The sequence below is a fragment of the Grammomys surdaster genome, unplaced genomic scaffold (assembly GCF_004785775.1).
Source record: "Grammomys surdaster isolate TR1022 unplaced genomic scaffold, NIH_TR_1.0 213, whole genome shotgun sequence".
Taxonomy (NCBI): domain Eukaryota; kingdom Metazoa; phylum Chordata; class Mammalia; order Rodentia; family Muridae; genus Grammomys; species Grammomys surdaster.
The window spans coordinates 4270195-4294914 of NW_021604658.1; the positions used below are offsets into that span (position 1 = coordinate 4270195).

The window sequence follows — 24720 nt, forward strand, 5'->3', positions numbered from 1 at the left end:
GGATCAGGGGAGGGGGAGGGGGGACTGTGTAAATATTCAATGAAAATTAAGAAACCTGTGGTCACAGTTATTTCGTGGACTTGATTTGAAGTACCTTTCTGCACTCTTACACAAGTAAGGGTGGCGGGGTCCTCTTGTTCTATATGGAAGTCACAATAGACAGCTTTGCCAAGAAAACAACAGGATGCAGTCATTAGAATTTGGATTTTTTTTCACCTTCACATAGAAGACTAATAGAAACAATTTTCAGACTTTGAAGTATGGGAAAAATGTAAATGTACAAATAACACTATGGTCAGTTTAATCTAGCCCCAGTCCTGAAGCAATGCTGCATTTGGAATTTGGAAGATAAGGGCCTAGGTTTTCTGTCTGTGGAGTTTAGAAGATAAGGAACTAGGTTAAAGTTCTAGTAACAAGCTGAGAAAATAACTGGCACAGGAATGTTCTAAAGGAATTCTAAAGGAATAGTGAACTACCTCAGAGCAGCGGTCCTTGATTTGGCTGGGGAATTGTGTGAAGAAAGACCATGGAGACTATCCTACAGAATATGTTCAACAGAAACTCTAGCTTGGGTTTTTTTTTTTTTAATTTTGTTTTATTTTTCAAGCCTTATTTCTAGAGGGCATAAGGAGAAAAGACAAGGAAATAACAATTCTCTTTAATATTTCCCTCTTAACTGTTTTAAACCAGTTGTATTCTTTTTGTTGGTGTTTAAAATTACATATATTATTTGTGTGTATGTGCACACACGTGCTCTTAAGGTATGGCATGTGGATGGAGGTCAAAGGACAACTTGTTATAAGTCTGTTCTCTTCTACTGGGATCACACTTAGTCATCAGGCTTGGTGGCAAGTACTTTTACCCAGTGAACCGTTTTTGTTATTTTATTTTTCCAGTTATATTTATAAGGCCAGTATCCAGCTTATTTAAGTAGTTTAAAGGTTATTTGTTGAAAAAGTCCTACCTTTTCAATGTTTGAGTAGGATGTGTGTTTTCAGGCCTCTCCTGTTGTCTCCCTGTTGTCGTGTATAGACGGGTGTTAGGATTGCCTGTAGCCTAGACTTATTAGCGTAGAAGGCAATTGTGTTTCTCATTCAGGTGTAATGTGATTTTTTTTCTGTTAAGTTCAGAAACACTGTTGCAATTTGTTGGCTTTTATATTCTAAGGTCTTTGGCTCTTCTGCTTTTCCTCACCTGCTGTTTTGGGTATTGTTTGTGTGTTTTCTGTTTTAATTTTTGGACATGCAGTCTTGCCATGTAGTCTGAGATGATCCTGACTTTGTGGTCTTTCTAACTCAGTCTCCCAAAGCTGGGATTATAGCCATGTGCCACCTTGCCTGGCTTCTCACGCCTATTTTTTTTTTTAATTCTACTTCAACTTGCCTCAGTTATATGATTGCTGCTTCCTATCTTTCTAGTCCTTCTTAAGTGTAGAAGAGTCTATTTTAGGACCTAGCCTTCTTTTCTTTAGATCCACTAAGTCAAGAATATACTTGATAAAAAGTGTGAACATCCTTTTTTTCTTCGTTGCGTTGTTAGCTCATTTATGTTATTTTTTTCACTGGCAGTTTCTGACATTTGTAATAATGGTCAAAAGAAGTTTAAAGTCTGGGAAGTAGATACTCTTGTATGGATACTACAGGCTGTCCATGAGCAAAGCTTGGGATTGTTGATGGATGGTTAGTTTGGTTTCATTTTCATAAAAGGAACAGAATCTTTAAAGACAAAACTCCATCATGCCCTACATTTCTAGAATTCTAAACTCAAACATTGCCAAATATACCTTAAAGATATTCTGAAGACATGAATGTGGTAGAGATGTTGGTTAGAGAGAGTCCTATTACCTAACCCTTAAAAGAACAAAAAAAAACCCTAATTATGTCTTAGTTCTTTAAGAAACAAATTAATGACCTTCACTAACCACCCCCCCCACACACACACAATTGTTTTGGGCCTGTTTTGATTAATTCTTTGAATAGTTTATACAATTTTTTTTTTTTTGTTTTTTGTTTTTCGAGACAGAGTTTCTCTGTGTATCCCTGGCTGTCCTGGAACTCACTCTGTAGACCAGGCTGGCCTCAAACTCAAAAATCCACCTGCCTCTGCCTCCCAAGTGCTGGGATTAAAGGTGTTAAAGGTGTGTGCCACCACTGCCCAGCCATATGTTTTTATCATATTCATTCCTCTCTCCTTCCTTTAACTCCTTCCAGATCCACACCCACAGTCTTCATGCCCTCTTTTTATATATATAAAAAGTCGAGCCTAGTTTATACTGCTCATGTACTCATGGGTGTGTCCATCCACTGGAGCATGGTTGACCCATTAGGGGCCACACCCTTGAAGAAAACTGACTCTCCTTTTCCTAGAAGCCATCAACTGTGGACAGCTCCTCAGTGAGGAGTGGCCTTCTAATCCTGACAGTATTCTTTTATTTTCAGCGGCTAAAATAGGTAATTACCTATCACTCAATTGATCAAGGGAGAAGCAGAATTTATTTTTTAAATTCATATCTAAACTACATTTTTGGAAACCAACTAGAGATTTAACAGCCTATCCCTGAAGAGTTCAGGAGATTAAATGAGCCATATGCAGCATGTAGTTTTGACATGTGAGACATCTATGGAGAAATCAAGTAGGGGACAGGGTGGTTGGGATTCTCAGAAACAGCTGTTGTGAAAAGTACCAGTTTCTTTAGGAAAACCAGATTGTTGGTAGTAAGTTAAAGGCATATGAATGTTAGAAACTGGTAGGCAAGCAACATCATAAAAGCTATTCTTTGTACTTCTGAATCAGCAATTTTTTTTCTTCATTATATAGTCTTTGATTTCTCTGGCTCCAGAACTTGTATTGTTAGTATTCATGCATGTATTTGATTGTTCTTCATGTTAATGCTTTATTTGCTAAGGAAATTGATTGCCATAGAAATAGAATGGGAGACATGTAAAGTGCTGAGTGGTTTATAATTTGAATGGGTAGATATTCAAGTGACATCTTTCAGCATGTAGCTTGGCACTAAAGTCATGTCAATTAAGTTTTGCCTCTGCTTAATAAAGCTTAACTTAATAAAGTAAATTAATAAGATTAGTTTAATAAAACATGTTGAAAGGAAATTGTGAACCACACATATAACCAATAGGTAATAGTCTCCTTTTGAATAAACTAGTTTAGTTTTTTTGTATTTAAGAATTGTAATCTATAAAGTAAATCCAGGCTATAGTATTTATAGCTATCAATTTTAAATTATATACTTTTGTCCTTTTCCTCATTTTTTTCTATCTGGTTAGTTTTTTTTTAAAGATTTACTTATTTTATGTATGTGAGTACACTGTTGCTGTCTTCAGACACACCAGAAGAGAGCATCGGATACTCTCATCAGATGGTTGTGAGCCACCATGTGGTTGCTGGGATTTGAACTCAGGACCTCTGGATGAGCAGTCAGTGCTCTTAGCCTCTGAGCCATCTCTCCAGCCCCTGGTTAGATTTTTTTTACAAAGCAGATACTTGTGTCAGAATCTCTGAGACTAGATATCTAAAGGTTTAATCATTGCTTCCCATGACACATATGCAAGTCAGTATTTGATACCCGGGAAGGGTCTCTATTAGAGACTAAAGGAAAATAAAAATGCAGGGCTTGCAGTATAGCTCACTGGGTCAAGTGCTTGCCCAGCATATGCAAAACCCTTAGTTGATCCCCAGACCTGCAAAGAGAGAACTACAAAACCAAAAATCTCATGGAAAGTGATTACTTGACTGACTGAGAAGATGAAGAAAACTAGATGAGAGTTTTGAAGCCTGATTTTTTTACGAGGATTATTTTGTAAGCTGAGTGTTGTGGCACATGCCTTTGATCCTTGCACTCAGTTGGCAGAGGCAGGATAATTGCTTCAGTGCTTCAGGTTAGAACCTGGTCTATGTAGTGAGTAATCAGGCCAGGTAAGAGCAACATAGCAATACTGTCTCCAAAAATTAACTATATAAATAATTGTCAAATAATAAATAAAGGGACCAGTGAGGTGGCTGAGAAAGTAAAGATGCTTGCTGAATTCCATCTCCCAGAACCCACTTGGTAGTGGGAAGAACTAACTCCAGAAAACCTTCTTGACAGCCACACACATGCATAGCAGGCACGCTCAAACAATAAGGAAATAGTTACTTAATTATTGCAATAAAGAGACAAAACATTAATTGAAAGGGGAACAAAGGGTGTGATATCTTTTTGTGGCTCATGTTATGAATTCCTATTTATTCTGAACATTGATGTGTGTAGTAGAGTGATACTTTACTACTTATTAAAGTTTCTAAATGGCTTGAAAGACCTCCCTGGAAGATTCCTAGTTTGGGTTTAATTTCAATCTTATGGCCACTTTACCTTTTCTGGCAGTCCTGTTAAGAATCAAGAGTTGCTTATTCTTTCAGCACTGTATTCTGAATTAGTTTTTGCAAAATTCAAAATTCTATTGCATTAAAAAAATCTAATAAGTGAACAGGTTTTTTTTTTTTTGACCTTTGGTTTACTGTCTGATGGTGTATTGTAAAGTTTGTAAATGTGTTCTTCCTCTTTTATGCAGGACCAGTGGCTGTAGGACAATTTCACCGGTCATTCCGGCGAGATAATCTGTCTCCTTACTCCTATGTATCAACGTCATCCCACAACCACAGCACCTTCCCTCTGAAAGGTTTAGATCGCACCCCGATTCCTCCTCGAACATGGCAGAACTCCCTTGGAATGCACCCTGGACAAGTGGAGACGTCTCCCACTTTTTCAGATAAAGGGGTTCCATTTCCTGTACTGCAGAGATTTCCAACTGAGGTTACTTATACGCTGCAGCCCAGTGCCACATCTGTACACGTTCAACAAGGCCCTCAAACAATGGTCAGCTCCTCCCAAAAATATAGTAACTACACACCCTCAGCGCAGTACTCCCAAGCCTACTATCCAACAGGTAGGAGACATTCAAGTTCACTGGCTTCTAGAAAGGTAGTTTATAAGGGCATTTATGTTTTTATCGCATCTTAATCTTTATGTGTTTAACAAATAGGAATATGCATTTTAAAAATGTCAATAACTTCTTAGCCAGGCATCTTTTTGTTTGTTTGTTTGGTTTTCAAGACAGGGTTTCTCTGTGTAGTTCTGGCTGTCCTGGAACTCACTCTGTAGACCAGGCTGGCCTCGAACTCAGAAATCCGCCTGCCTCTGCCTCCCAAGTGCTGGGATTAAAGGCGTGTGCCACCACCGCCCGGCTTAGCTAGGCATTTTAAAACAATATATAACTATTAGGGGCTGGAGAGATGGCTCAGTGGTTAAGAGAATATACTGTTCTTGCAGGGGATGGTAGCTCCCATGTCAGTTGATTCATGACTACCTGTAACCTGAGCTCCAGGGAGCCACTGCCTCTGGCTTTGACTAGCACCTGCACTCACACTCATAGACCTCACCCTCCACATATACCTAATTAAAGTAAACCCTGCATATACAGTACATAGAAAGTTTCATCTGTTCTTAAGGACTGTGAGAATCTGCTACCATAACACATAGAAGTGTATATTTTCAGTGAAATGAGAATTCTGTATCCTACAAGTGTATTCTAGTTCTGAAGTTAAGCTCCAGCCCCTGCCCTGGAACCTTACTCTTATTCCACCATTATTGCAATGTTTACTTCAGTTTGTTTTTAAGATATGTTTTTTATTTCACAAGTAAGATTACCTCCATCAAATCTTTTAGCATTTCAGTAATGAAGCTTCATAAGAACACATACTCTTTGGAAATCAACTCCTTAAAATGTGGTGAGTGCTGGAGACTTGCACTGTTCCCCAGACAGCTAAGTATTCAGAAGTATAGGCTAGAACCTGACAACCATAGCTGTGACACATCCAAGCACACCATGGACAGGCTGGTAGACCCCAGCACACTAGCAAATCCTTCCAGTAGTTACCACTGCTTTTGCTTCTTAGAGAAAAATGTAATGTTTTCAAAACCTTTTTGCAAGATATGATTTCGTTTGCATTACATTCTATTTTGTAGAAACACTGCAGCAGTGATACCTGTCCTCTCGTGTATGGTTCCAAGCTCGTCCAGTGTTTTGACATCAAGACAAAGTTCACCCTCAATAACCACACATTCAAGTTAAAAAAATTACAAAAATTCTCATAATGTTTTAAGTATGCTTGTAATTATGTGTTGAGCATCATTCATAACTATCCTTGGCTGTCTGTGGCCCATGGCCGTGGGTTGGACAAGCCTGCAGAGTGAGACAAGGGTCAAAGCTTTCAGAGAAGACCAGAAAGAGAAGGAAGGGGACATTATTATTATTATTTAATTGATTTCTGTCAGTTTTGCAGATCTAGAGAGAACCTCTGTAAGCTGTCCTAGGGAAGATTTGATAAAGGAAGCATAAGGAATATGAACTAGAAAGAAATAAAGTGCTCCTCTGCCGTATAAAAGTTGTACATGTCTGAGTTTGAGGCTAGCCTGGTCTACAGAGTGAGTTCCAGGACAGCCAGGGCTATCCAGAGAAACCCTGTCTCGAAAAAACAAAACAAAAGTTGTACATGTGGTGACACTTTGTTTGTGGTATTATTATTTTCTGACTGTTAACTTCTTTTTTTTTTTTTTTTGTTATTTATTATATGTAAGTACACTGTAGCTGTCTTCAGACACCCCACAAGAGGGCATCAGATCTCATTGCAGATGGTTGTGAGCCACCATGTGGTTGCTGGGATTTGAACTCATGACCTTTGGAAGAGCAGTCAGTGCCTTTAACCACTGAGCCATATCACCAGCCCGACTGTTAACTTCTAAATGTGGGTTTTATTAGTACTCCTTACATTTTACCTAATACACATTTCAAAGGCAGTGTTCTGTTCTCACTAAGCATCTAAGTAGAATCAGTTGTGGATGTTTAGAGTATGGCTTCTCTCTCTAGTCATGGAGCTGAGGTTGAGGAGAGTAAAGATGAGTTCATTACTTTGCCTGTTAGTAATACTAAGCTGAAAATTTTATATGGTCTGAAGAGATCCAGAGTACCATTTTGCCCATTAGAAAGATTTTAAACGTACAATCTTATATAGAAAATGATTAAGCTGGGCGGTGGTGGCGCACGCCTTTAATCCCAGCACTTGGGAGGCAGAGGCAGGCGAATCTCTTGAGTTCAAGGCCAGCCTGGTCTACAGAGTGAGAGTTCCAGGACAGCCAGGGCTACACAGAGAAACCCTGTCTCAAAAAAACAAAAACAAAACAAAACAAAGAAAATGATAAAGCTGTAATATTTTCCAGATTTGCAGCTACATCTTTGAGTGAGAAAAATGTGTGCAATGTTTAAAAGTAGAAGATGGCTAAATTCATGTTTATAAGCTATCTATCTTAAACATAGCAACAAATAGGTTTTTGTTACTGGTGGGTTTAACCCAATATTTTTTCTTTAAAAGATATTTACTTTTATTTACTTTTTAACAGTTGTTATCTTTAACAACTAGATCATATCCTGATTTTAGTAATGTACTTACTTATAAACATGAGTGAACTGGCTCTTACTTATCCACTGAGTTATAAATTGAATCTAGTATTTTGATAAACAAATTGGCATTGCTAGCTAAGTTATTTTAGCTGGATTATGTGTATGTATAACATATGTGTAGGTAGGTAGTATATTTTGGTTTGGTTTGGTTTTTTATTTCTCTGTATAGCCCTGGCTGTCCTGGAGCTCACTCTGAAGACCAGCCTGGCCTCAAACTTACAGAGATCTGCCTGCCACTGCCTCCCAGTGCTGGGATCAAAGGCAGGTGCCACCATGCCCAGCTTATATATTGTTGGAGATTGGGTCTCTGTGTTGTGTTGGCTGTCCTAGAACTCATTTTAGAGACCAGGCTGGCTGTGAATTCACAGAGATCAGCATGCTTTTGCCTCCTGAGTGGTGGAATTAAAGGCATGTACCACCACATCCATCCTGTCCTCCGCATATTTTTATGTTACATAGCCCAAATAACTAAGGAGTTATTTATCAATAATATTTTCCATTTCTTACAATACTAATGAGTTGGAAGCTTCTTGGAGCCTGTAGACAATTCACAGTGGTTAAGAGCACTGGCTGCTCTTGAAGCAGACTTGAGTTCAATTCCCAGCACCCACATGGTGGTTCACAACCATCTGTAACTCCAGATACAGAGGATTGGACACCACCCTCTTCTGACCTCCACCAGCACCAAATATGCACATAGTACACAGACATACATGTAGGAAAAATATTCATATACTTTAATAAGTATTTAATAAATAAATCTAAAAATGTTTTAGAAAAGCTTTTGGGGAGTTGAAATTTGGACTATACAGAAAAAAGTAGAAAAGGACCTTATCTTTCCAGTTGGCATTTTGAGGGTATTTTCCTATGGGCCTATTAAACATGGTGGCTTGAAACCTTAGGAACAGATGAATATAATCTGGAAGGGATTTTTTTTTTAATTGGAATGTATACTTGGAGTTCTATGCAATCTTCTTCAAAACTCCTGGTTTTATATTCTGCGTAACCACTTATAGATTACTTGTTAGTGTTATTAGCGGTTAATACTATTCATTCTTTGGAGAAGTCATATTTGTTAAATTGTTAACTTGGCATATTATTAAAAATAGTTTATTTTCAAAACAGGCATGGTAATGCACACCTTTAATCCCAGCATAGGCAGATAGAACTCTTGAGTTTGAGGTCAGCCTGGTCTACAGAGCAGGCTCCAGGACAGCCAAGGATACATAGAAAAACTCTATCTCTAAAACCAAAGCCAAAACAACAGCAACAAAAAAACTTTATTTTAGTTTGATTATGAACTTGAAAGTTAACACTTGTTTGCATAAGGTCAAAGGTAAGAATGTGGACACAGACATTTTTAAAAGAAACAAGGAGGAAGTGGGACTGTAGCTTAGTGATGGAACTCTGACCTAGCATACATGAGGCCCTGGCTCCAACCCCAGCACTGAAGAACACAAAAAAGAAGCAAAGTGAAGGTTCCTGTTGTTGGGGTAGTTTACGTCACATTGTGTTGTTTGGTTTGGTTTTGTCATCATTTGAAATGACTATAAAATTTCTGAGAATATGAGGGGGGAAAGTCATGACAGCTTCTGTACTTGATCTTAGCCAAAAGGCTGAGAAGTGCTTGTGGTGGTCTCTGATACATGGCATGAAGTACGTGAAAGTACTGTGCAAATTCGGAAGTACTGTATACATAGAGTTGTATTGTTAAATATAAGCTATCTGCTCTGGAAAAGAGAATGCATAGAAAACACTGTGCAATTGCTAAATTTCTCCAAATAGGATTCAAACAGCTAAGCAATCAGTATTTAGTGAGCACCTATTAACAGCATAATGACATCCTTCCCAAAGTTAAGTTAAATTAGTTGTGGGGCACTGGAGAGATAGATGGCTTGATGGTTAGGAGCACTGGCTGCTCTTGCTCTGGGTTCAGTTCCTACCTTCTTCATGATGGCTCACAATCATAACTCCAATTCTAGGAGTTCTACTACCCTTTTCTGGTTTCTGTAGGCCAGCAGGAAAAAGCTGGGTACTTTTAACCCTAGCATTCAGAAGGCAGAGGCAATCAGATCTTTGAGTTCAAGGCCAGCCTTGTCTACATAATAAAGTCCAGGACAGCAGGACTATATTTTAAGGCTCTATTTCAAAATTAATTAATGAATTATTCAATTAAATAATTAGGGTAAACAACAACAACAAAATACTTGGATTTGGCCTCTTAATTTATGGCTTTATGGCTACCAAAATTTGAATTTTAATTTAATAAATGATTAATTTCTGTAGTTGAAATTTGAAATCCAGAAACTAAAAAACAAATGTCATCAGACTGACTAACAAAATGATCATCTCCTTAAATTCCACCACTGGGAGACAGAGGCAGACGAATCTCTGAGTTCTAGGCCAGCCTGGTCTACAGAGTGAGTTCCAGGACAGCCAGGGCTACACAGAGAAACCCTATCTCAAAAAATAAGACAAAACACATACTGATCATCAGAGTGACTTTTATATCTGCCCTCCTTTGAAGCACTAGTTTTCCTTGCTTACCTTTTTCACATTTTTAAATTTATCATCCTTCAAAGACAAAATATTTTATCTGGTGTTAGTTGATTCTCTACATATTGAATATGTATATGTGTATTAGAATAAATATATTGACTGTAGAATATAATAATTATATATACATATAATTATTATATATATATATGATATTACATATAATATCATATATATATATTACTGAGGCAGAGTATCTCCATGGTTTGGCTAGCATAGCTAGTCGTAGTGCACAGGGCATCTTCTGTTTCTGCCTCATGATTGTCTGGCTTTTATATGAGTACTAAAGATCCACACTCTGGTCCTCATGCTTGTGTTCAAACTGCCTTACCCACTGAGCCTTCTCTTCAGTCCCCAAAGTTACATTTTTAAGGTCAACATAGTAATTAACAAATTATAACTGTCCTTAACCTCATTTTAAAATGAGAACTTATGTAGCAATTACTATGACCAGACACTGTTTTAAGGACTTTCCAAATACTAATTCACTTAATTCTCAGACTTTCCTTATTATAAGATAGGTTTTTGTCATCTTATAGATGGAGAAGCTGAGGTACAATTAGTAGGTAGCATACTGGAAGGAAGCCCAACCGGCCTGAATGCTGTCTTTCTATCTACCTATTGTCTTAGAAAAGAAGGCCTCTCCTCAGCCCCCTGTACCCCCACTCTGTGTGTGTGTGTGTGTGTGTGTGTGTGTGTGTGTGGTTTCTTTTGCTGCCATTTGTCTCATTTCTCTTTTAAGATCTCTCTGCTAGAGTTAGCTCTTCTCAGGTAGGGTACATAGCAAAGAGGTTGATGGAGAGATCTGCCCTTACATTGCTGCTGGTGGCATTGGGACCGCTCCAAATTAATTTATTCTATCCCAATAAAGAAAGCCAAGTGGGCGCTCTGGGTAGTGTAGCTGCTTTAATGTGCTTTACTACCTTGTCCTCCCAGCAGAATCCTTGATTATAATGGGCCCTTGGAAACATTTTGTTAAATACAGTGGACTGGTTCTAGTCCCAGCATTCCCAATTTCTCATTCTATAAGGAAGCCATGATAGTTTAGGCTAGAAACTGAATAATATTTGTGAACAGTTTTTTGTTTGTTTGTTTGTTTGTTTGAGACAGAGTTTCTCTGTGTAGCCCTGGCTGTCCTGAAATTCACTCTGTAGACCAGACTGGCCTTGAACTCAGAAGTCCGCCTGCCTCTGCCTCCCAAGTGCTGGGATTAAAGGCATGTGCCACCACTGCCCAGCTTGTGAACAGTTTTTGTAAAAATTGAAACACTACTTACATGTAAATGATAGAATATTTTAGCCAGTATGAAAGAACACATTTGTAATCTCAGCACTTGAGATGTAGAGGCAATAGGTTCAGAAGTTCAGGGCCATTTTGGGCTACATGAGACCCTGTCTCAGAAAGCAAGAAAACACACACACACACAGAAGACACACACACACACACACACCACACACACACACGATAAGATTTGGGGAAATGGTTCAGTCAGAAGTGTTTGCTATACAAATATGAAGTCCTACATTTTGACACTCAGCACCCATATAAAAGGCTGATCCAGTGGTGTAAGCCTGTATTCTTAATACTGGAAAGCAGGGATAGAGGATCCCTAGGGCTTAGTGGATAAGCAGTTTAGCTGAAGCAGAGACCTCCAACTTCAGGAAGAGAGCCCCTCAAAACTGAGGAAGAAAGTAATTCAGGAAGATATCTGACACCAACCTCTGACTTCTACACACACACACAGACACACACAGACACACACACATGTGCATGCACACTAAAATATTTCCAAAAATCAGTCTTAAATGAGGCTAGTAACTAATAAGGGCTAAATTTATATAAATACATACTTTGGGGCCTGGAAAGATGGCTCAGAGTTGATTTATAACTCCTGTTCCAGGGGTCCTGGAGCCAGTGCTCTCTACTGACCTCCATGGACACCTGCACCCATGTGTACAAATCCACATAAGGATGTATACATAATTAAAATACAATCTTAAAATGCAAGATACCTAAACTATTTGAATATTTTTATTTTAAAATCTTTTATTTAAAATTGTTTTTTAATTAGGCAAAAAAGCTACTTCTCATCATCCTCACTTGTGGCTCTGGCTGGCCTGGAGCCCACAGAGGTCTGCCTGCGTGTGCCTCCCACGGGCTGGGATTAACGGTTTTGTTGGTTTGGTTTTTGAGTTTTCTATCACATCTACTGATTGTATAAGCTATTGATGTATACAGATTCACAAATAATGGAAACAGAAATGCCATCTCTTGCGAAACTCTCATTGTTTTTTAAAGTGCTTTTTGGGGGAAGGTGGGGTTCTCGTTCAGCGTTTGGGTAGAGCCTAGGTCTCTGCACATGCTAGGTAAGTACTCTACCATTTATAATTTTGCTTACATCCAAAAGTTTGGTTTTTAGAGTTTTAATCTTACATGATGTACAGAAACAAATATAGAATACAGATTAATGCATATCCCAGTGTTTTGTTACTGTAATCAGGTAGGACTTAGTGCTTATGGAAAAGAGGAACTTGTCACCAGAAAGTTCTTTATCTCCCAGAAGAAACAGAGCAAACCATGCCCACCATCTTTCTAATAAAATGTGCATAATCAAACATTAACTCTTCCCTGACATTTCACATTTACCACTACTGTTGTGCATCTGCAGACCTTTTCGTCTCTCAGTCCCAAATCAGGACCTATTAGACGCCAACTCCCATTCCCTTTCTTTTCCAGCCCTGAGCAGCCTGCTGTCTCTGTTTGTGAATTTGACTATTCTGAATACCTCCTATAAGTTGAATTACATAAAATTTAATGTGTAAATTTGTCATTGTAAATTGTACAATTCATTGTCACTACAGTCACAATATTCACTAACTCAGCATTTCCAACGCTATCACCATGCAAGTGACACCATACTTTCTAACCAGTAGCTTTTCAGTTTTCCTTTTTTTTTTTTTTTTTTTTCCAAGACAGGGTTTCTCTGTGTAGCCCTGGCTGTCCTGGAACTCACTCTGTAGACCAGGCTGGCCTCGAACTCAGAAATCCGCCTGCCTCTGCCTCCCAAGTGCTGGGATTAAAGGCATGTACCACCACTGCCTGGCGGTCTTCCTTTTTCTGGTCTTTGGCAGTCACTAATTTTCTATGTATGAATACTGAATACCTAGGGCCCTCATGTAATGTCATATAATGGTTACCCTTTTGTTACTGGCATATTTAATTCATCATAATATCTTTTTAAAAAGATTTATTTATTTTATGTATATGAGTACATTGTAGCTGTCCTCAGACACACCAGAAGAGGACATCAGATCCCATTACAGATGGTTGTAAGCCACCATGGGGTTACTGGGAATTGAACTCAGGACCTCTGGAAGAGCAGTCATTGCTCTTAACTGCTGAGACATCTCTCCAGCCCCATCATAATATCTTAAAGATTCATCTACTTTGTAATATGTGTCAAAATTTCCTTTTAAAGATGAATTAATAATAATATAATAAGTACTAATATTTATCTATTGAAGGATTCTAGATTGCTTCCATTTTTTAAAATTATTGCTACCTTGAACATGGATATAGAATTTTTTTTTTGTTTTGTTTGAGAAAGAATGTTGCTGTGTATCCCAAGTTGGCTTCAAACTCAAAGTCTTCTCTACTGAGTGTTAGAGCCCAGCCTTTCATCACTATACTTAAAAATATTTTTTTCAGGCCAGATGGTGCTGACACATGCCTTTAATCCCAGTACTCACGAGGCAAAGGCAGGTAGATTTCTGAGTTCAAGACCAGTGTGGTCTACAGAGTGAGTTTCAGGACAACCCAGGCCCCATCAAGAAACCCTGCTTCAAAAACCAAAAACAACAAAATTTTTTTTTCAGATTTCTACTTTTACTTATTTGAGTATACAGATACACTTCAACTTACGTTAGAGTTAAGCCAACATGGTCTATAACCTGATCGTAAGTTGAAGGTTTACTAAAATTTATTTAATATGCCTAACATTCAGAATCTTCATAATTTAATAGTAGGGCATTGTAGGGTATTGGATGCCAGGCACTGAGGCTCACTGTTGGTGCCCAGCATCTCAGGAGTAGTGAGCTGAGGAACAGATAAAGTTTCAACATACCATACGGTTTATACTGAATCCATATCATTTTTACGCCATTGTAAAGTGAAAGATTATGAAGGACTGTGTTCCCAGGCGATGTTTGCTTCACCACAAATGAGATATTACAGCTTTATTTGCTATAGTACTTGATCTTGAAATTAAATATATTATTACATCCACTGTTTCTTTTGAGCCTTTATGTGAGTGGGCATTTTATCACTATTAACACTGTGTTGTCCTGGAGTAGATTTAAGTCTGAAACATTATATGTTTGGATGATTTCCATAGAATAAAGTGCAGATGTATTTGCATTACCTACAGTGAGGACAATGGTTTTCAGTAATTCTAGATTTTTATTATTGGGAAAATTTAAATGTCTTCTCTGTGTTGCATATGACATGGGTTATAGTTTGTCATTTATGGGTTTTCTTTTTAGTTTATTTTTGTTTTGGTTTAGTTTGTTTCTTTTTTTGGTTTTGGTTTTTTGTTTGTTTATTTGGTTGGTTTGGTTTTTGGTTTTTTTTTTTTTTTTTTTTTGGTTGTTCTTTTTGTTTCAAGACAGGGTTTCTCTGTGTAGCCCTGGCTGTCTTGGAACTCACTCTGTAGACCAGGCTGGCCTTAAACTCAGAGATCTGCCTATCTCTGCCTCCCAAGTTCTGGAATTAAAGGTGTGTGCCACCATGCCTGGCTTACGCTTTTTCTTATACATAAAGGTGAATTCTTTAAGTGAGCACTGCCTTCAGAAAGACAAGCAAGTTCTTTATATAGAAGGAATGTCTGAGGACACAACATGGCTTTATAATGTTAATGCTTTCATAATGTACAGTACATTATTTTTTCATATACTAAGCACAAATTTGGATTTCGGCAACTAGCTTTGCCTATTCTACATACTAGCTAATCCCACACCCTGCTCTTGTCATTGACTGTACGAAGTAAGGCTGCACTGATAAGCAGGAGTCTTTGGAGAGTGTAACTTCACAGGCTCTCCTTATGGTCTGTCTCTCATCTCTTACTGGACACCAACTAGCATTTATGGTTTTCTGTCTAATTAATTATACACTAAAAGCAGTGAGTAACTCCATATTATAATGGCATTCTCTGGCATATATTGTACTTTTATTCCTCTGACCAGTTTATTTTAGAAAATAGTTTAAGTTATTCAGAAAATTTAAACAGTGAAGTCCTACTACTGAAATATCAGAGATATAAATGTAATCCCTGCATTGGCTTATTTGTAATGAAGCATTGCTTTTCAGTACAATGAGGACACAAAACCCTGCAGCTCTTGACTAGGCCTTTGCTGCCACTAGAGGGCTAGGCTTCCTTAGTAATAACTAGAGGGAAAAACTCCTCTTCCCCAGTTCTGCTACCCCAGAGATCCTCCACAGTTACTTGGATGCACTCTGTTTCCCCACATATTTATTCTCTCAAGTTCAGTACAACACGAGCCCATGTTAGACCACCCAGCTTTGTTACTGTTGGAAATGTCTTACTATCTTTGAGGTTTAGTGTACTTACTTTTTAAACTAGTGTTAATCTGATTGTCATTTGATAACAATACATATGAAACATCCACCATTGTGTCTGAAGCATGGTAGGTATTCAACACACATCATCCTCTGTTTAACCCGAAGGTTAACTGTGTGTAACTGATGCTCATTCATTCTTTAGAGGTTCTCTCTGGAAAAGAGCTCAGTCTATTAAGACTGGACCTGTAAGTATTACTCTTCCAGGGCAGAGTTTGATCTGTTCACTGTGTCTTTTTTTTTTCTTTTTTTTTGAGACAGGGTTTCTCTGTATAGCTCTGGCTGTCCTGGAACTCATTCTGTAGACCAGGCTGGCCTCAAACTCAGAAATCCGCCTGCCTCTGCCTCCCAAGTGCTGGGATTAAAGGCGTGCGCCACCACTGCCCGGCTGTTCACGGTGTCTTAACCATAAAGAAAAGGTTTGGAAGACATGTTTTTGAGTTGTTTCCTCATGCTACACATTTTCTCATTGAAATACTGGACTGCTGTCATCATCACTGTCCCGAGTGCTTTCCGTACACAGTAGCTCGTTATGTCCCTTAAAGTAAGCAGGTAGGTTCTGTTATTGTCCCTGTGTTAATAGAATGCAAACATTGAGACCTGAAGTAATTAACCATGTTTAGATGTATAAAATACTGAATTATGGAGTCAGGCTAAAACACCAGGCAGGCCGAAACTAGGATCCACATTCCTAACCATTTATCTAAATGGCAAAAAATATTTTTTGCATTTTCAGTAGAAAACCATCACATAGTTGAGTGGTAGATTGGAGATTATATTTACTTATTTTACTTTCAAAGCCCTTCCATCTCCAAATAGTTGTTAAAACGTTTGAAACAATTATTTGGGAACTACAAATGTAGTTTGCTTTTTTTTTTAATGAAATGAAATTACTTTCAATAAGAGTAAATATTTGGTTAGAAAAATAACAATATGTTGAAGTACTAAAGAATCATTTACTGGCTGGGGGTGTAGCATAGTTGATAGAGTACCTGCCTCCTATACATGGAGCCCTGGGCTTGATCCCCAGCAGCACATGAGGTAGGGCAGTAGTTCACACCTGTAATCCTAGCCCTTGAGTTATGGAGACAGGAGGATCATGAATTCACGGTTGCCCTCAGCTACAAGTGCGGTCTTGGTCAGCCTGTTTTGCATAAAACCCTGTCTCAAAACAACAAAAAAGAAATTACAAAGACAGACCTAACATTTTTAAAATCTATCACAGCAGTTATAGTGCACACATTTACAAATCTAGCTCAAGAGGAAGAGTGTAAGAGAGTTGCAGGAGTTCAAGGTTAGTCAGGGATATTCATCAAGATCTTGTCTCAAAAAGCAATAAACAATTGTAAGTTTATTATAGACCAGATTCATGGGGGAAGTTCCTTGAGTTCTGCACCTTACTTGGTTGATGGCTTGTTTGTGTTTGAATCTGTTCCAGCTGTGCTACAGTGCTGTTCTCCGTCCACCCACATGGATGCCCTCAGCAGCTGCGTCACTCCTTCTGCCTCTTCCTATGCACACTGTAACTACTTCCAGGTAAGACTCCTGCACACGCTGTGCTTCACAAGAACATGAGCCTGGCAGATTGTCAAAGTAGAAGCAGAGATAAGCTGGGTTTGTGGGCTGAAAGTTCTGAGTTGTAGGTGAAAGCGGGCTGATGCAAATGATGCTTGAGTGTTATTCAGGCTCTCATGATCCCATATAGGAGCCAATGGTTTCATGTAGCCTTTCTGTTTCTGGGTTTTGCTTTCCTTTTTTGAGACAGGTCTTGAACTCATGATCCTTAGGTCTCTGCTGCAATGCTGGAGCCCAGCTGTGTATACTACCAAGCCCAGCTCACATGGAGTCTTGTAACTTTACATTACTGGGCTATGGATGTAGGCAAGTTGTAGAGCACTTGCTTGTCATGCACAGGGCACTGGGTTTAGTTCCCAGTACTAAAAAATATATGAAAAATTAAAGCTCTTTCCTTAGTCATGTTTCATGCCAGTTGTTCTCATGGTTTGTGGCCACAAAATTCTGCAGCACAGAAATGCAATGTTTACATCACCACTGAAAACTATTTTGTATTGTACTGTTCTGGGCTTTAACAGGGTAAGATGAATATGAATATTCAAAATGAAAAGTTTAATTGCTGTTCCCTTCAGCTTTAGTATGTATGTTGTAAGCACTGTACTTCAAATATCTTGTCTGTGTTTCTTAGGAAATAACTGCTTTGATATAAATAGTTTATATTGATGTTTTTAGAATAAGGACAGGTGCTTGGGAGGCAGAGGCAGGTAGATCTCTGAGTTCAAGGCTAGCTTGGTTTACAGAGTGAGTTCCCAGACAGCAAGGGCTACACAGAGAGACCATCTCAAAAACAAAACAAAAAAGAAAGAAAGAAAGAAAGAAAGAAAGAAAGAAAGAAAGAAAGAAAGAAAGAAAGAAAATGGAATCTATTTAGTGCTATAATTCTTAGAGTGGAATTGTGTGTTTGTCCAGATAATAATTTGTGTGTGTGTGTGTTGTGTTGTGTGTGTGTGTGTGTGTGTGTGTGGTACTGGGGATTGAAACCAAGACCTCACATGTTAGACAAACACTAACATCAGCCCAAGAGAATATTTTATTAGTGGCATTAGGGCACTACAAAAGACATTTCTTTCTATTTTTAATTTTTAAAATAGAAAACATGGAAAATAGATAATGAGACATTGTTTGAAGAATGTAGAATCCAATAAAGGTGACTTAGTTAGCCTTTGTCTGTCTGCCTCTTCCTTCCTCCCTCCCTCCCTCCCTCCCTTCCTTCCTTCCTTCTTTCCTTCCTTCCTTCCTTCCTTCCTTCCTTCCTTCCTTCCTTCCTTCCTTGCTGACAAGGCCTCCTTCTGTAGCCTATGCTCTCCTGGAACTCCTGTGTAGCCCAGGCTGTCTGTGAACTCATGGAAATCCTTCAGCTTCCTGCATGCTGGGGTTACAGATGGAGGTCAGCAACCACATCTGGCTTAGTTGGCCATTTTTGATGGCCAGTGTTATCAGACCTGATACCTTAAGTCCATCTTCTCTAAAAGGATATACTTAAACCACAATTAAATGTTCTTGTTTGTAAATTTATTCTTTTATTTAGTCCATGCTATAAATATATCGATGATGTTTATGTCTTATGTTCAAATTTTAAATGTATTATCTGACCATTTGTTAAACTCTTCTTATTGTACACAATGCAATAGATATCAATCTAAGAAATACGGAAGAAAGTACACATAAAATTTACAAATGGGAAGACACAAAGCATTTACGATTCCATTGATACTTTTCAGTATAATAAGTTCCAGATATAGTGGCATATGTCCTTAATCCCAGCACTTGGGAGGCAGAGGCAGGTGGATTTCTGAGTTCAAGGCCAACCTGGTCTATAGAGTGACTTCTAGGACAGCCAGGGATACACAGAGAAACACTATTTCAGAAAAAAAAATCTACATGATATATTTAGTGGCATTGTTGGCATCAGTGAGGGAATGCCTGAAAGGTCATTCTAGGAGCGGCCAGGAAGATGTCTGAGCAGATAAGGCACTTGCCACCAAGTTAGACAACATAATTCAATCCCCAGGCCCTTCAAGGTAGAAGGAGACAAAAACAGTCTCCTACAAGTTGTCCTGCATCCTACACACACACACACACACACACACACACACACACACACACAGAGAGGGGGGGGGAGGGAGGGAGGGAGGGAGGGAGGGAGGGACAGAGAGAGGGAGGGAGAGAGAGAGAGAGAGAGAGAGAGAGAGAGAGAGAGAATAAAAAAAACTGGAGGAAAAATGTGGATCTGTTAAGAGCCATGACTAAGAACAGAATTGGGCAAACCTAAGCTCAGACCTGGGCTCTGCCAGTTATTTCAACATCAGTTTCTATCTAGACATGGTTGGTCACATATTCTTGTGATTCCAGTACCCGAAGGTAGAGGCAGGCAGGAGGTTTCAAGTTTGAGAACAGCATGAGCTACATAGCCAGTTCCAAGTTAGCTTGGGCTATGTACTGAGATCCTGTCTCAAAAAAAAAAAAACAAACAAGCAAGCAAACAAACAAAAACCCAAGCAGCCAATGGATCAGTGCAAGCTTGATAACCTAAATTCAATTCCCAGAACCCATGTGAAGGGGAAAAGAGAACAGACTTCATAGGGTTGTCCTTTGACTTTCACATGTGTGTCATGGTACACATATCATCCAGCACAATAATAAAAAGTTAGAAAGCAAATCTTCTCATTTTAAAGTGGAAATCTGCCGGGCGATGATGGCACACGCCTTTAATCCCAGCACTTGGGAGGCAGAGGCAGGTGGATTTCTGAGTCCGAGGCCAGCCTGGTCTACAGAGTGAGTTCCAGGACAGCCAGGGCTACACAGAGAAACTCTGTCTTGAAAAACCAAAAAAAAAAAAAAGTGGAAATCTTTGGGATAGGGTAAAACTCAGTTGGCAGAGTCTTTTCCAGGGATGAATGAAGCCCTGGGTGGAATTCTCAAGGAATTGAGACATTATGTGAGTCTCATGACTGTAATCTCAGTACAGGTGGAAGTAGGAAGGTCAAAAGTTCAAGGCCATCCTCACATATATAGGAAGTTTGAGGCCAGCCGTGGATGTAAGTCCTTTTCTCAAAAAAAAAAAAAAAACCACAACAACAACAAAAACCACGTTTCATAAGGCTTTTGAGAACTGAATGACGCAGTGCATATAAAGCACTTAGCGTATGTTTAGCACATAGTTAAGAACTCAAATGGTAATGCTGACTGTAGTAACTTGGTGCTTACCTTATTTGAGTTTACAGCATTTACTGTACACATCAACACAATCCTTGGAGTACATTCAACAATGTCAACTCTTCCTATATCTTATTTAGTTACAGCTCTTCAGCATTCTTATTTTATAATATCAGATAATAAAGCACATGTTGAATGTCTACTCCAGTTGAAGCATTATTTATAAGAACATGTGTAGCCCTAGCTGTCCTGACATTGATTATGTAGATCATTCTGGCCTGAAACTTGTAATGATCCTCCTGTCTCTGCTTCCCAAATGCTGGGATTAGAGGTGTGTTCCATCTTTCTCTGCTAGAAGAAGATATCATAAAGATATAAATATAACAACAACAACTATTCTGGTCTATTGCTTTATTATTAAACCGATCTCAGGAACCAAAGGACATTCGACATTCCATCCATTTCCCCCAAATCATTTGGGACAGAGTATTAATGCCTCCCTCCCCCTGAATTGATAGAAGCACTGATAGACTTATGAGAATTCTGTGTTTAAAATTTCCTTACTTCTTAAATAGTGTATGATAAATAAAAGTGACATTTTGTCAGCCTTCATGGAAGACTGTAGACTATAGACATTGCCTCAGCAAATTTGGGTACTATAGTCTTTTAACTTCATACATTTTTATCCTGAGAACTAGCAGTCCATTCTTGTACTAAACTCAACATGGTTGAGGTATGGTAGATATTAAGTCAATGTTACTAATAACACATTTGGAGCTACTCTGCTGAAAAGTCAATTAGCCTTTTGGTTTTCTTTGTTTCTTTTTGTGATGTTGGTAATGGAACCTAGCACCTGAACATGCTGGGCAGTGCTCTGTCACTGAGATACAGTCCTAGCTCCACTTTCAGGCTCTTGTAGTAAGCTCAACTTTACTGTGTTTAGCATTCATGAACTTAAATGTTACTACTTTCCTCCTTAATTTTATACTTGATTTTCTATCCAAACAGTACTATTTTCTCTTTTCCCAGAATCCTCCAATGCAATCTTCCTATCCAGTTGAATTTCTGCCTTCTAATTGGCCTTGCAGTGCTACTGATGAAAATAAAAAGACAGAAGTAAATCTAGAGGCTGTCTTTCAGATAGTAGATGAGTTGCATTCCTCCCCTAAGCTGGAGATGGTAAAGGTGGAGCCTGTTGAGACTCAGTGTCCGTCATCTCAGGCTAACAGAGGCCAGCATGTCTTACCCAATGCAAACAGCAGCAACCCATCTTCCACCAGTCAGGCTAGCCAGCTGGAGCCACTCACTCCTGTAGGCTCAGATATTACGTCTTTTGTGGTTGGAACAGAACAAGCAATTACCTGCTCTCTACCACAGTCACCTGAGTACATCTATACCATCCACACAGCTCAACCTTTGGAAAATAGCACAATGCAGGAATCTGCAACCATCCAACAAACTCATGTCAAACTGAAGGAGCAGCTAAATCATAATCCATCTCCGTCTTCAGTAGTATTTGTGCAGGAAGGGCTACCATTCGGCACACAACAGGTAAGAGCACAAACAAGAGTACTAACTAAGCTCACAATATACATTGTTTTTTGCTAAAGATGTTAGTGAAGAATTTGTCTAGATGTTATTTGGGTTTATTTGCATCTAATGTCAGTTCATTGTGGTTTCCAAAGGGATCATGTCCCAATGGTTAAGAAAAAACAAACAAACAAACAAACAAGAAACCAGAAGAAGTTACTTTAACCCTAGCCAATCTCCAACTGTGGTATAGTCTAAGATGAACCTCTAGAAAGGCAAATTGATTGACTAGGGTCTAAATACTATTTTTAGGCTGGTGGCACATGCCTATATCCCAGCACTTAAGAGGTGGAAGCAGGAGGACAGGCTGAGCCATATATAGTGAGTTCAGGGCCAGCCTGGGAATTGAACCTGGGTCCTCTGCAAGAGCAGCAGTGCTTTTAACTGCTGAGCCATTTCTCTAGCCCCAATTTCTTACTTTTTTATAATATCACAAAATGCTAATAATGACTTTACTGAGTTCATATTTCTTACTAACCTTGCATTACTAATCAAACAAAAACTAGTTAATGAAAGGTACATCCAAAGTAACCCAGCCCTTGGGATGCTGAGGTGGGAGGTGTGCCACAAATTCCAGGCCCACCTGGGTGATCCAAGAAGATAAGAAAAATCTATAATTACTGTATACAGATGAGGGTAGCCATGTAGTCCACGTTGGCCTGGAATGCACATTTTAGCCGAGAATGACTTAGACCTATGTGTCCTCTCCTCCTCACTTCCAGGTGATGGAATAACAGGCATGTGTCATTATACCCAATTCATTTTGTCTGTTTAAATAGAGTATTGTTATATGTAGTTCTTTTTAAAATGTTTATATGTGTATTTAAGTATAAAGATTTTGATTTTCTCTCCCTGCCTTTGGTAGGGGGTTGTGCTGGGGGGTAGTGGGAGGGCATAGTGGAAGGGATAGTGAGGGGGTGATAGTACTAACGGGATGGAATACAGATCTTTGCTCATTCTGGTTAAGCTATTGTATTTGGATATACCAAAAGATATGCCCACCTGATATAATTTCACTACCTAGGCAAGCATTGTACCTCTGGGTTATACCCTTATCCTAAATGTATTTAAGATTTCTATCAATTCATTGTCTTTTTTGTGACCATTAAAATATGTGTTATGATGATGTAATTTCAGTAAAGATAGCCTCATTTTAAGTATTCCTATTGAAATAAAAGCTTTGGTATCTTTATAATTATATATGAACTCCTGGAGTACTTGTCTTGAACTGCATATACACAGTGGTTTCTTTAATAGATTTGACTATTATAGCTCTTTTTGAAAGCTGAACTTTAACTTTTAGCTTTATTTCATAATGTAGTTACATTTTAAATAAACTTATAAAGAACAACATGGCAGAAGTTTGTTATCTTGACCAAGGGTTTTAACATTCCAAAAAAAATTTTGGAACCAAAGAAACTCTAAACGAGGATGGATGGAGATTTTATAGAGAATGAAGCACATACGATTTTGATAATGTATTCAGTACAAAACTAGAAAAATAGTGTTCACTCCCCATGGACACCTTCCAGCTGGTTCATGCCTATCAGTGACATCCCAGTGTCAACTAGGAAGGGTGTCAGCCTAAACACATGCTACGGTGAAAGGATACATAGCAGTTTTCATTAATTGTGCTTAAAATGTCTTACTATATTGTAAGTCATCAAAAGCATACAGTCTCATGGTAAATCTTCCTTTGCTCATCAGTAAATATTTTAGCTTTATGTGCATTTCAAGGGCTTGAGAATCTGGAAAATGTACATCTTACTCTTGAATATTTGGGTAAGTCAACACTATCAAGGGTAATAACCTTCATAAGCAGGAAAACATGTTTGTGGGATCCTGTCCTCTAATAGGATGTCTTTGATAATATATATTAACTTTTAGTAGGTATTTGGGGGTAAGTATAATAAGAGTGTTTAATATTTTAGGTGGATAGCAGTATAAAATGCCAGACCAATCCCCCGGAGAATATCTTGCCTTCAGAACAAATGGGATTCCTTATTTCAGAAATGGGGCCTGCTAGCAAGTCTAGTAAAGACACAGGTTTATCCACTCCAGCCAGATACAGAGAGCGAAGAAGCAACTCGCAAGGAAAGTCCCCTGGTAAGGATGAAATAGTTTTAAGCTCTAGAATTTACAGCTCTAAAATTCTAGGAACTGAACCTTGGTATATACTTCATATACGAATGATAATTTTAGTGTATCTTTATAATTGTATTATGTTTCTCATGTTGTATTATATAATTGTAGCTTAAACTAGTATTCTTAGCTACTTTGTAATGTATATAAAACAGTTCCTTTCCTAAACAGTGCATATAAGAATATGAGGTTTCGGGGGCCTTGGGGGGATGGCTCAGCAAGGAAAAGTGCTTACTGCTCAAGTATAAGGGCCCGAGCTCCGCTCTCTATTCACAGTTTGAAAAGCTGAGCCTGTCTGCTGAGCCTGTCCGCATGGTCCTCTGACCCTAGTGCTGACTGATGGGGCTCATGGGCCACCAGCCTAGTTCCAGGTTCATGAAGAGCCCCTGCCTCTTACTCAAGGGAACAAGGTGGAAAGTTGATAGAGAAGACACCTGAAGTCTCCAGCCCCAGTGTGAGTGCATGTGCATCCCCTCACATCAGCCCCAGTGTGAATGCATGTGCATCCCCTCACATCAGCCCCAGTGTGAATGCATGTGCACCCCCTCACATC

At 38.8% G+C, this 24720-nt stretch overlaps 1 protein-coding gene across 1 annotated transcript in view; it reads left to right on the plus strand.

Annotated features, from left to right (window-relative positions):
- The window catches only part of Hsf5 (heat shock transcription factor 5), a 43441-nt gene that overhangs the window by 1351 nt on the left and 17370 nt on the right, over nucleotides 1–24720 (plus strand). Inside the window, exons 2-5 of the mRNA XM_028772257.1 lie at nucleotides 4569–4943; nucleotides 17143–17240; nucleotides 21465–21986; nucleotides 23957–24131. Coding sequence (XP_028628090.1) covers nucleotides 4569–4943; nucleotides 17143–17240; nucleotides 21465–21986; nucleotides 23957–24131 — 1170 coding nt within the window. The remainder of the gene's footprint in view (nucleotides 1–4568; nucleotides 4944–17142; nucleotides 17241–21464; nucleotides 21987–23956; nucleotides 24132–24720) is intronic.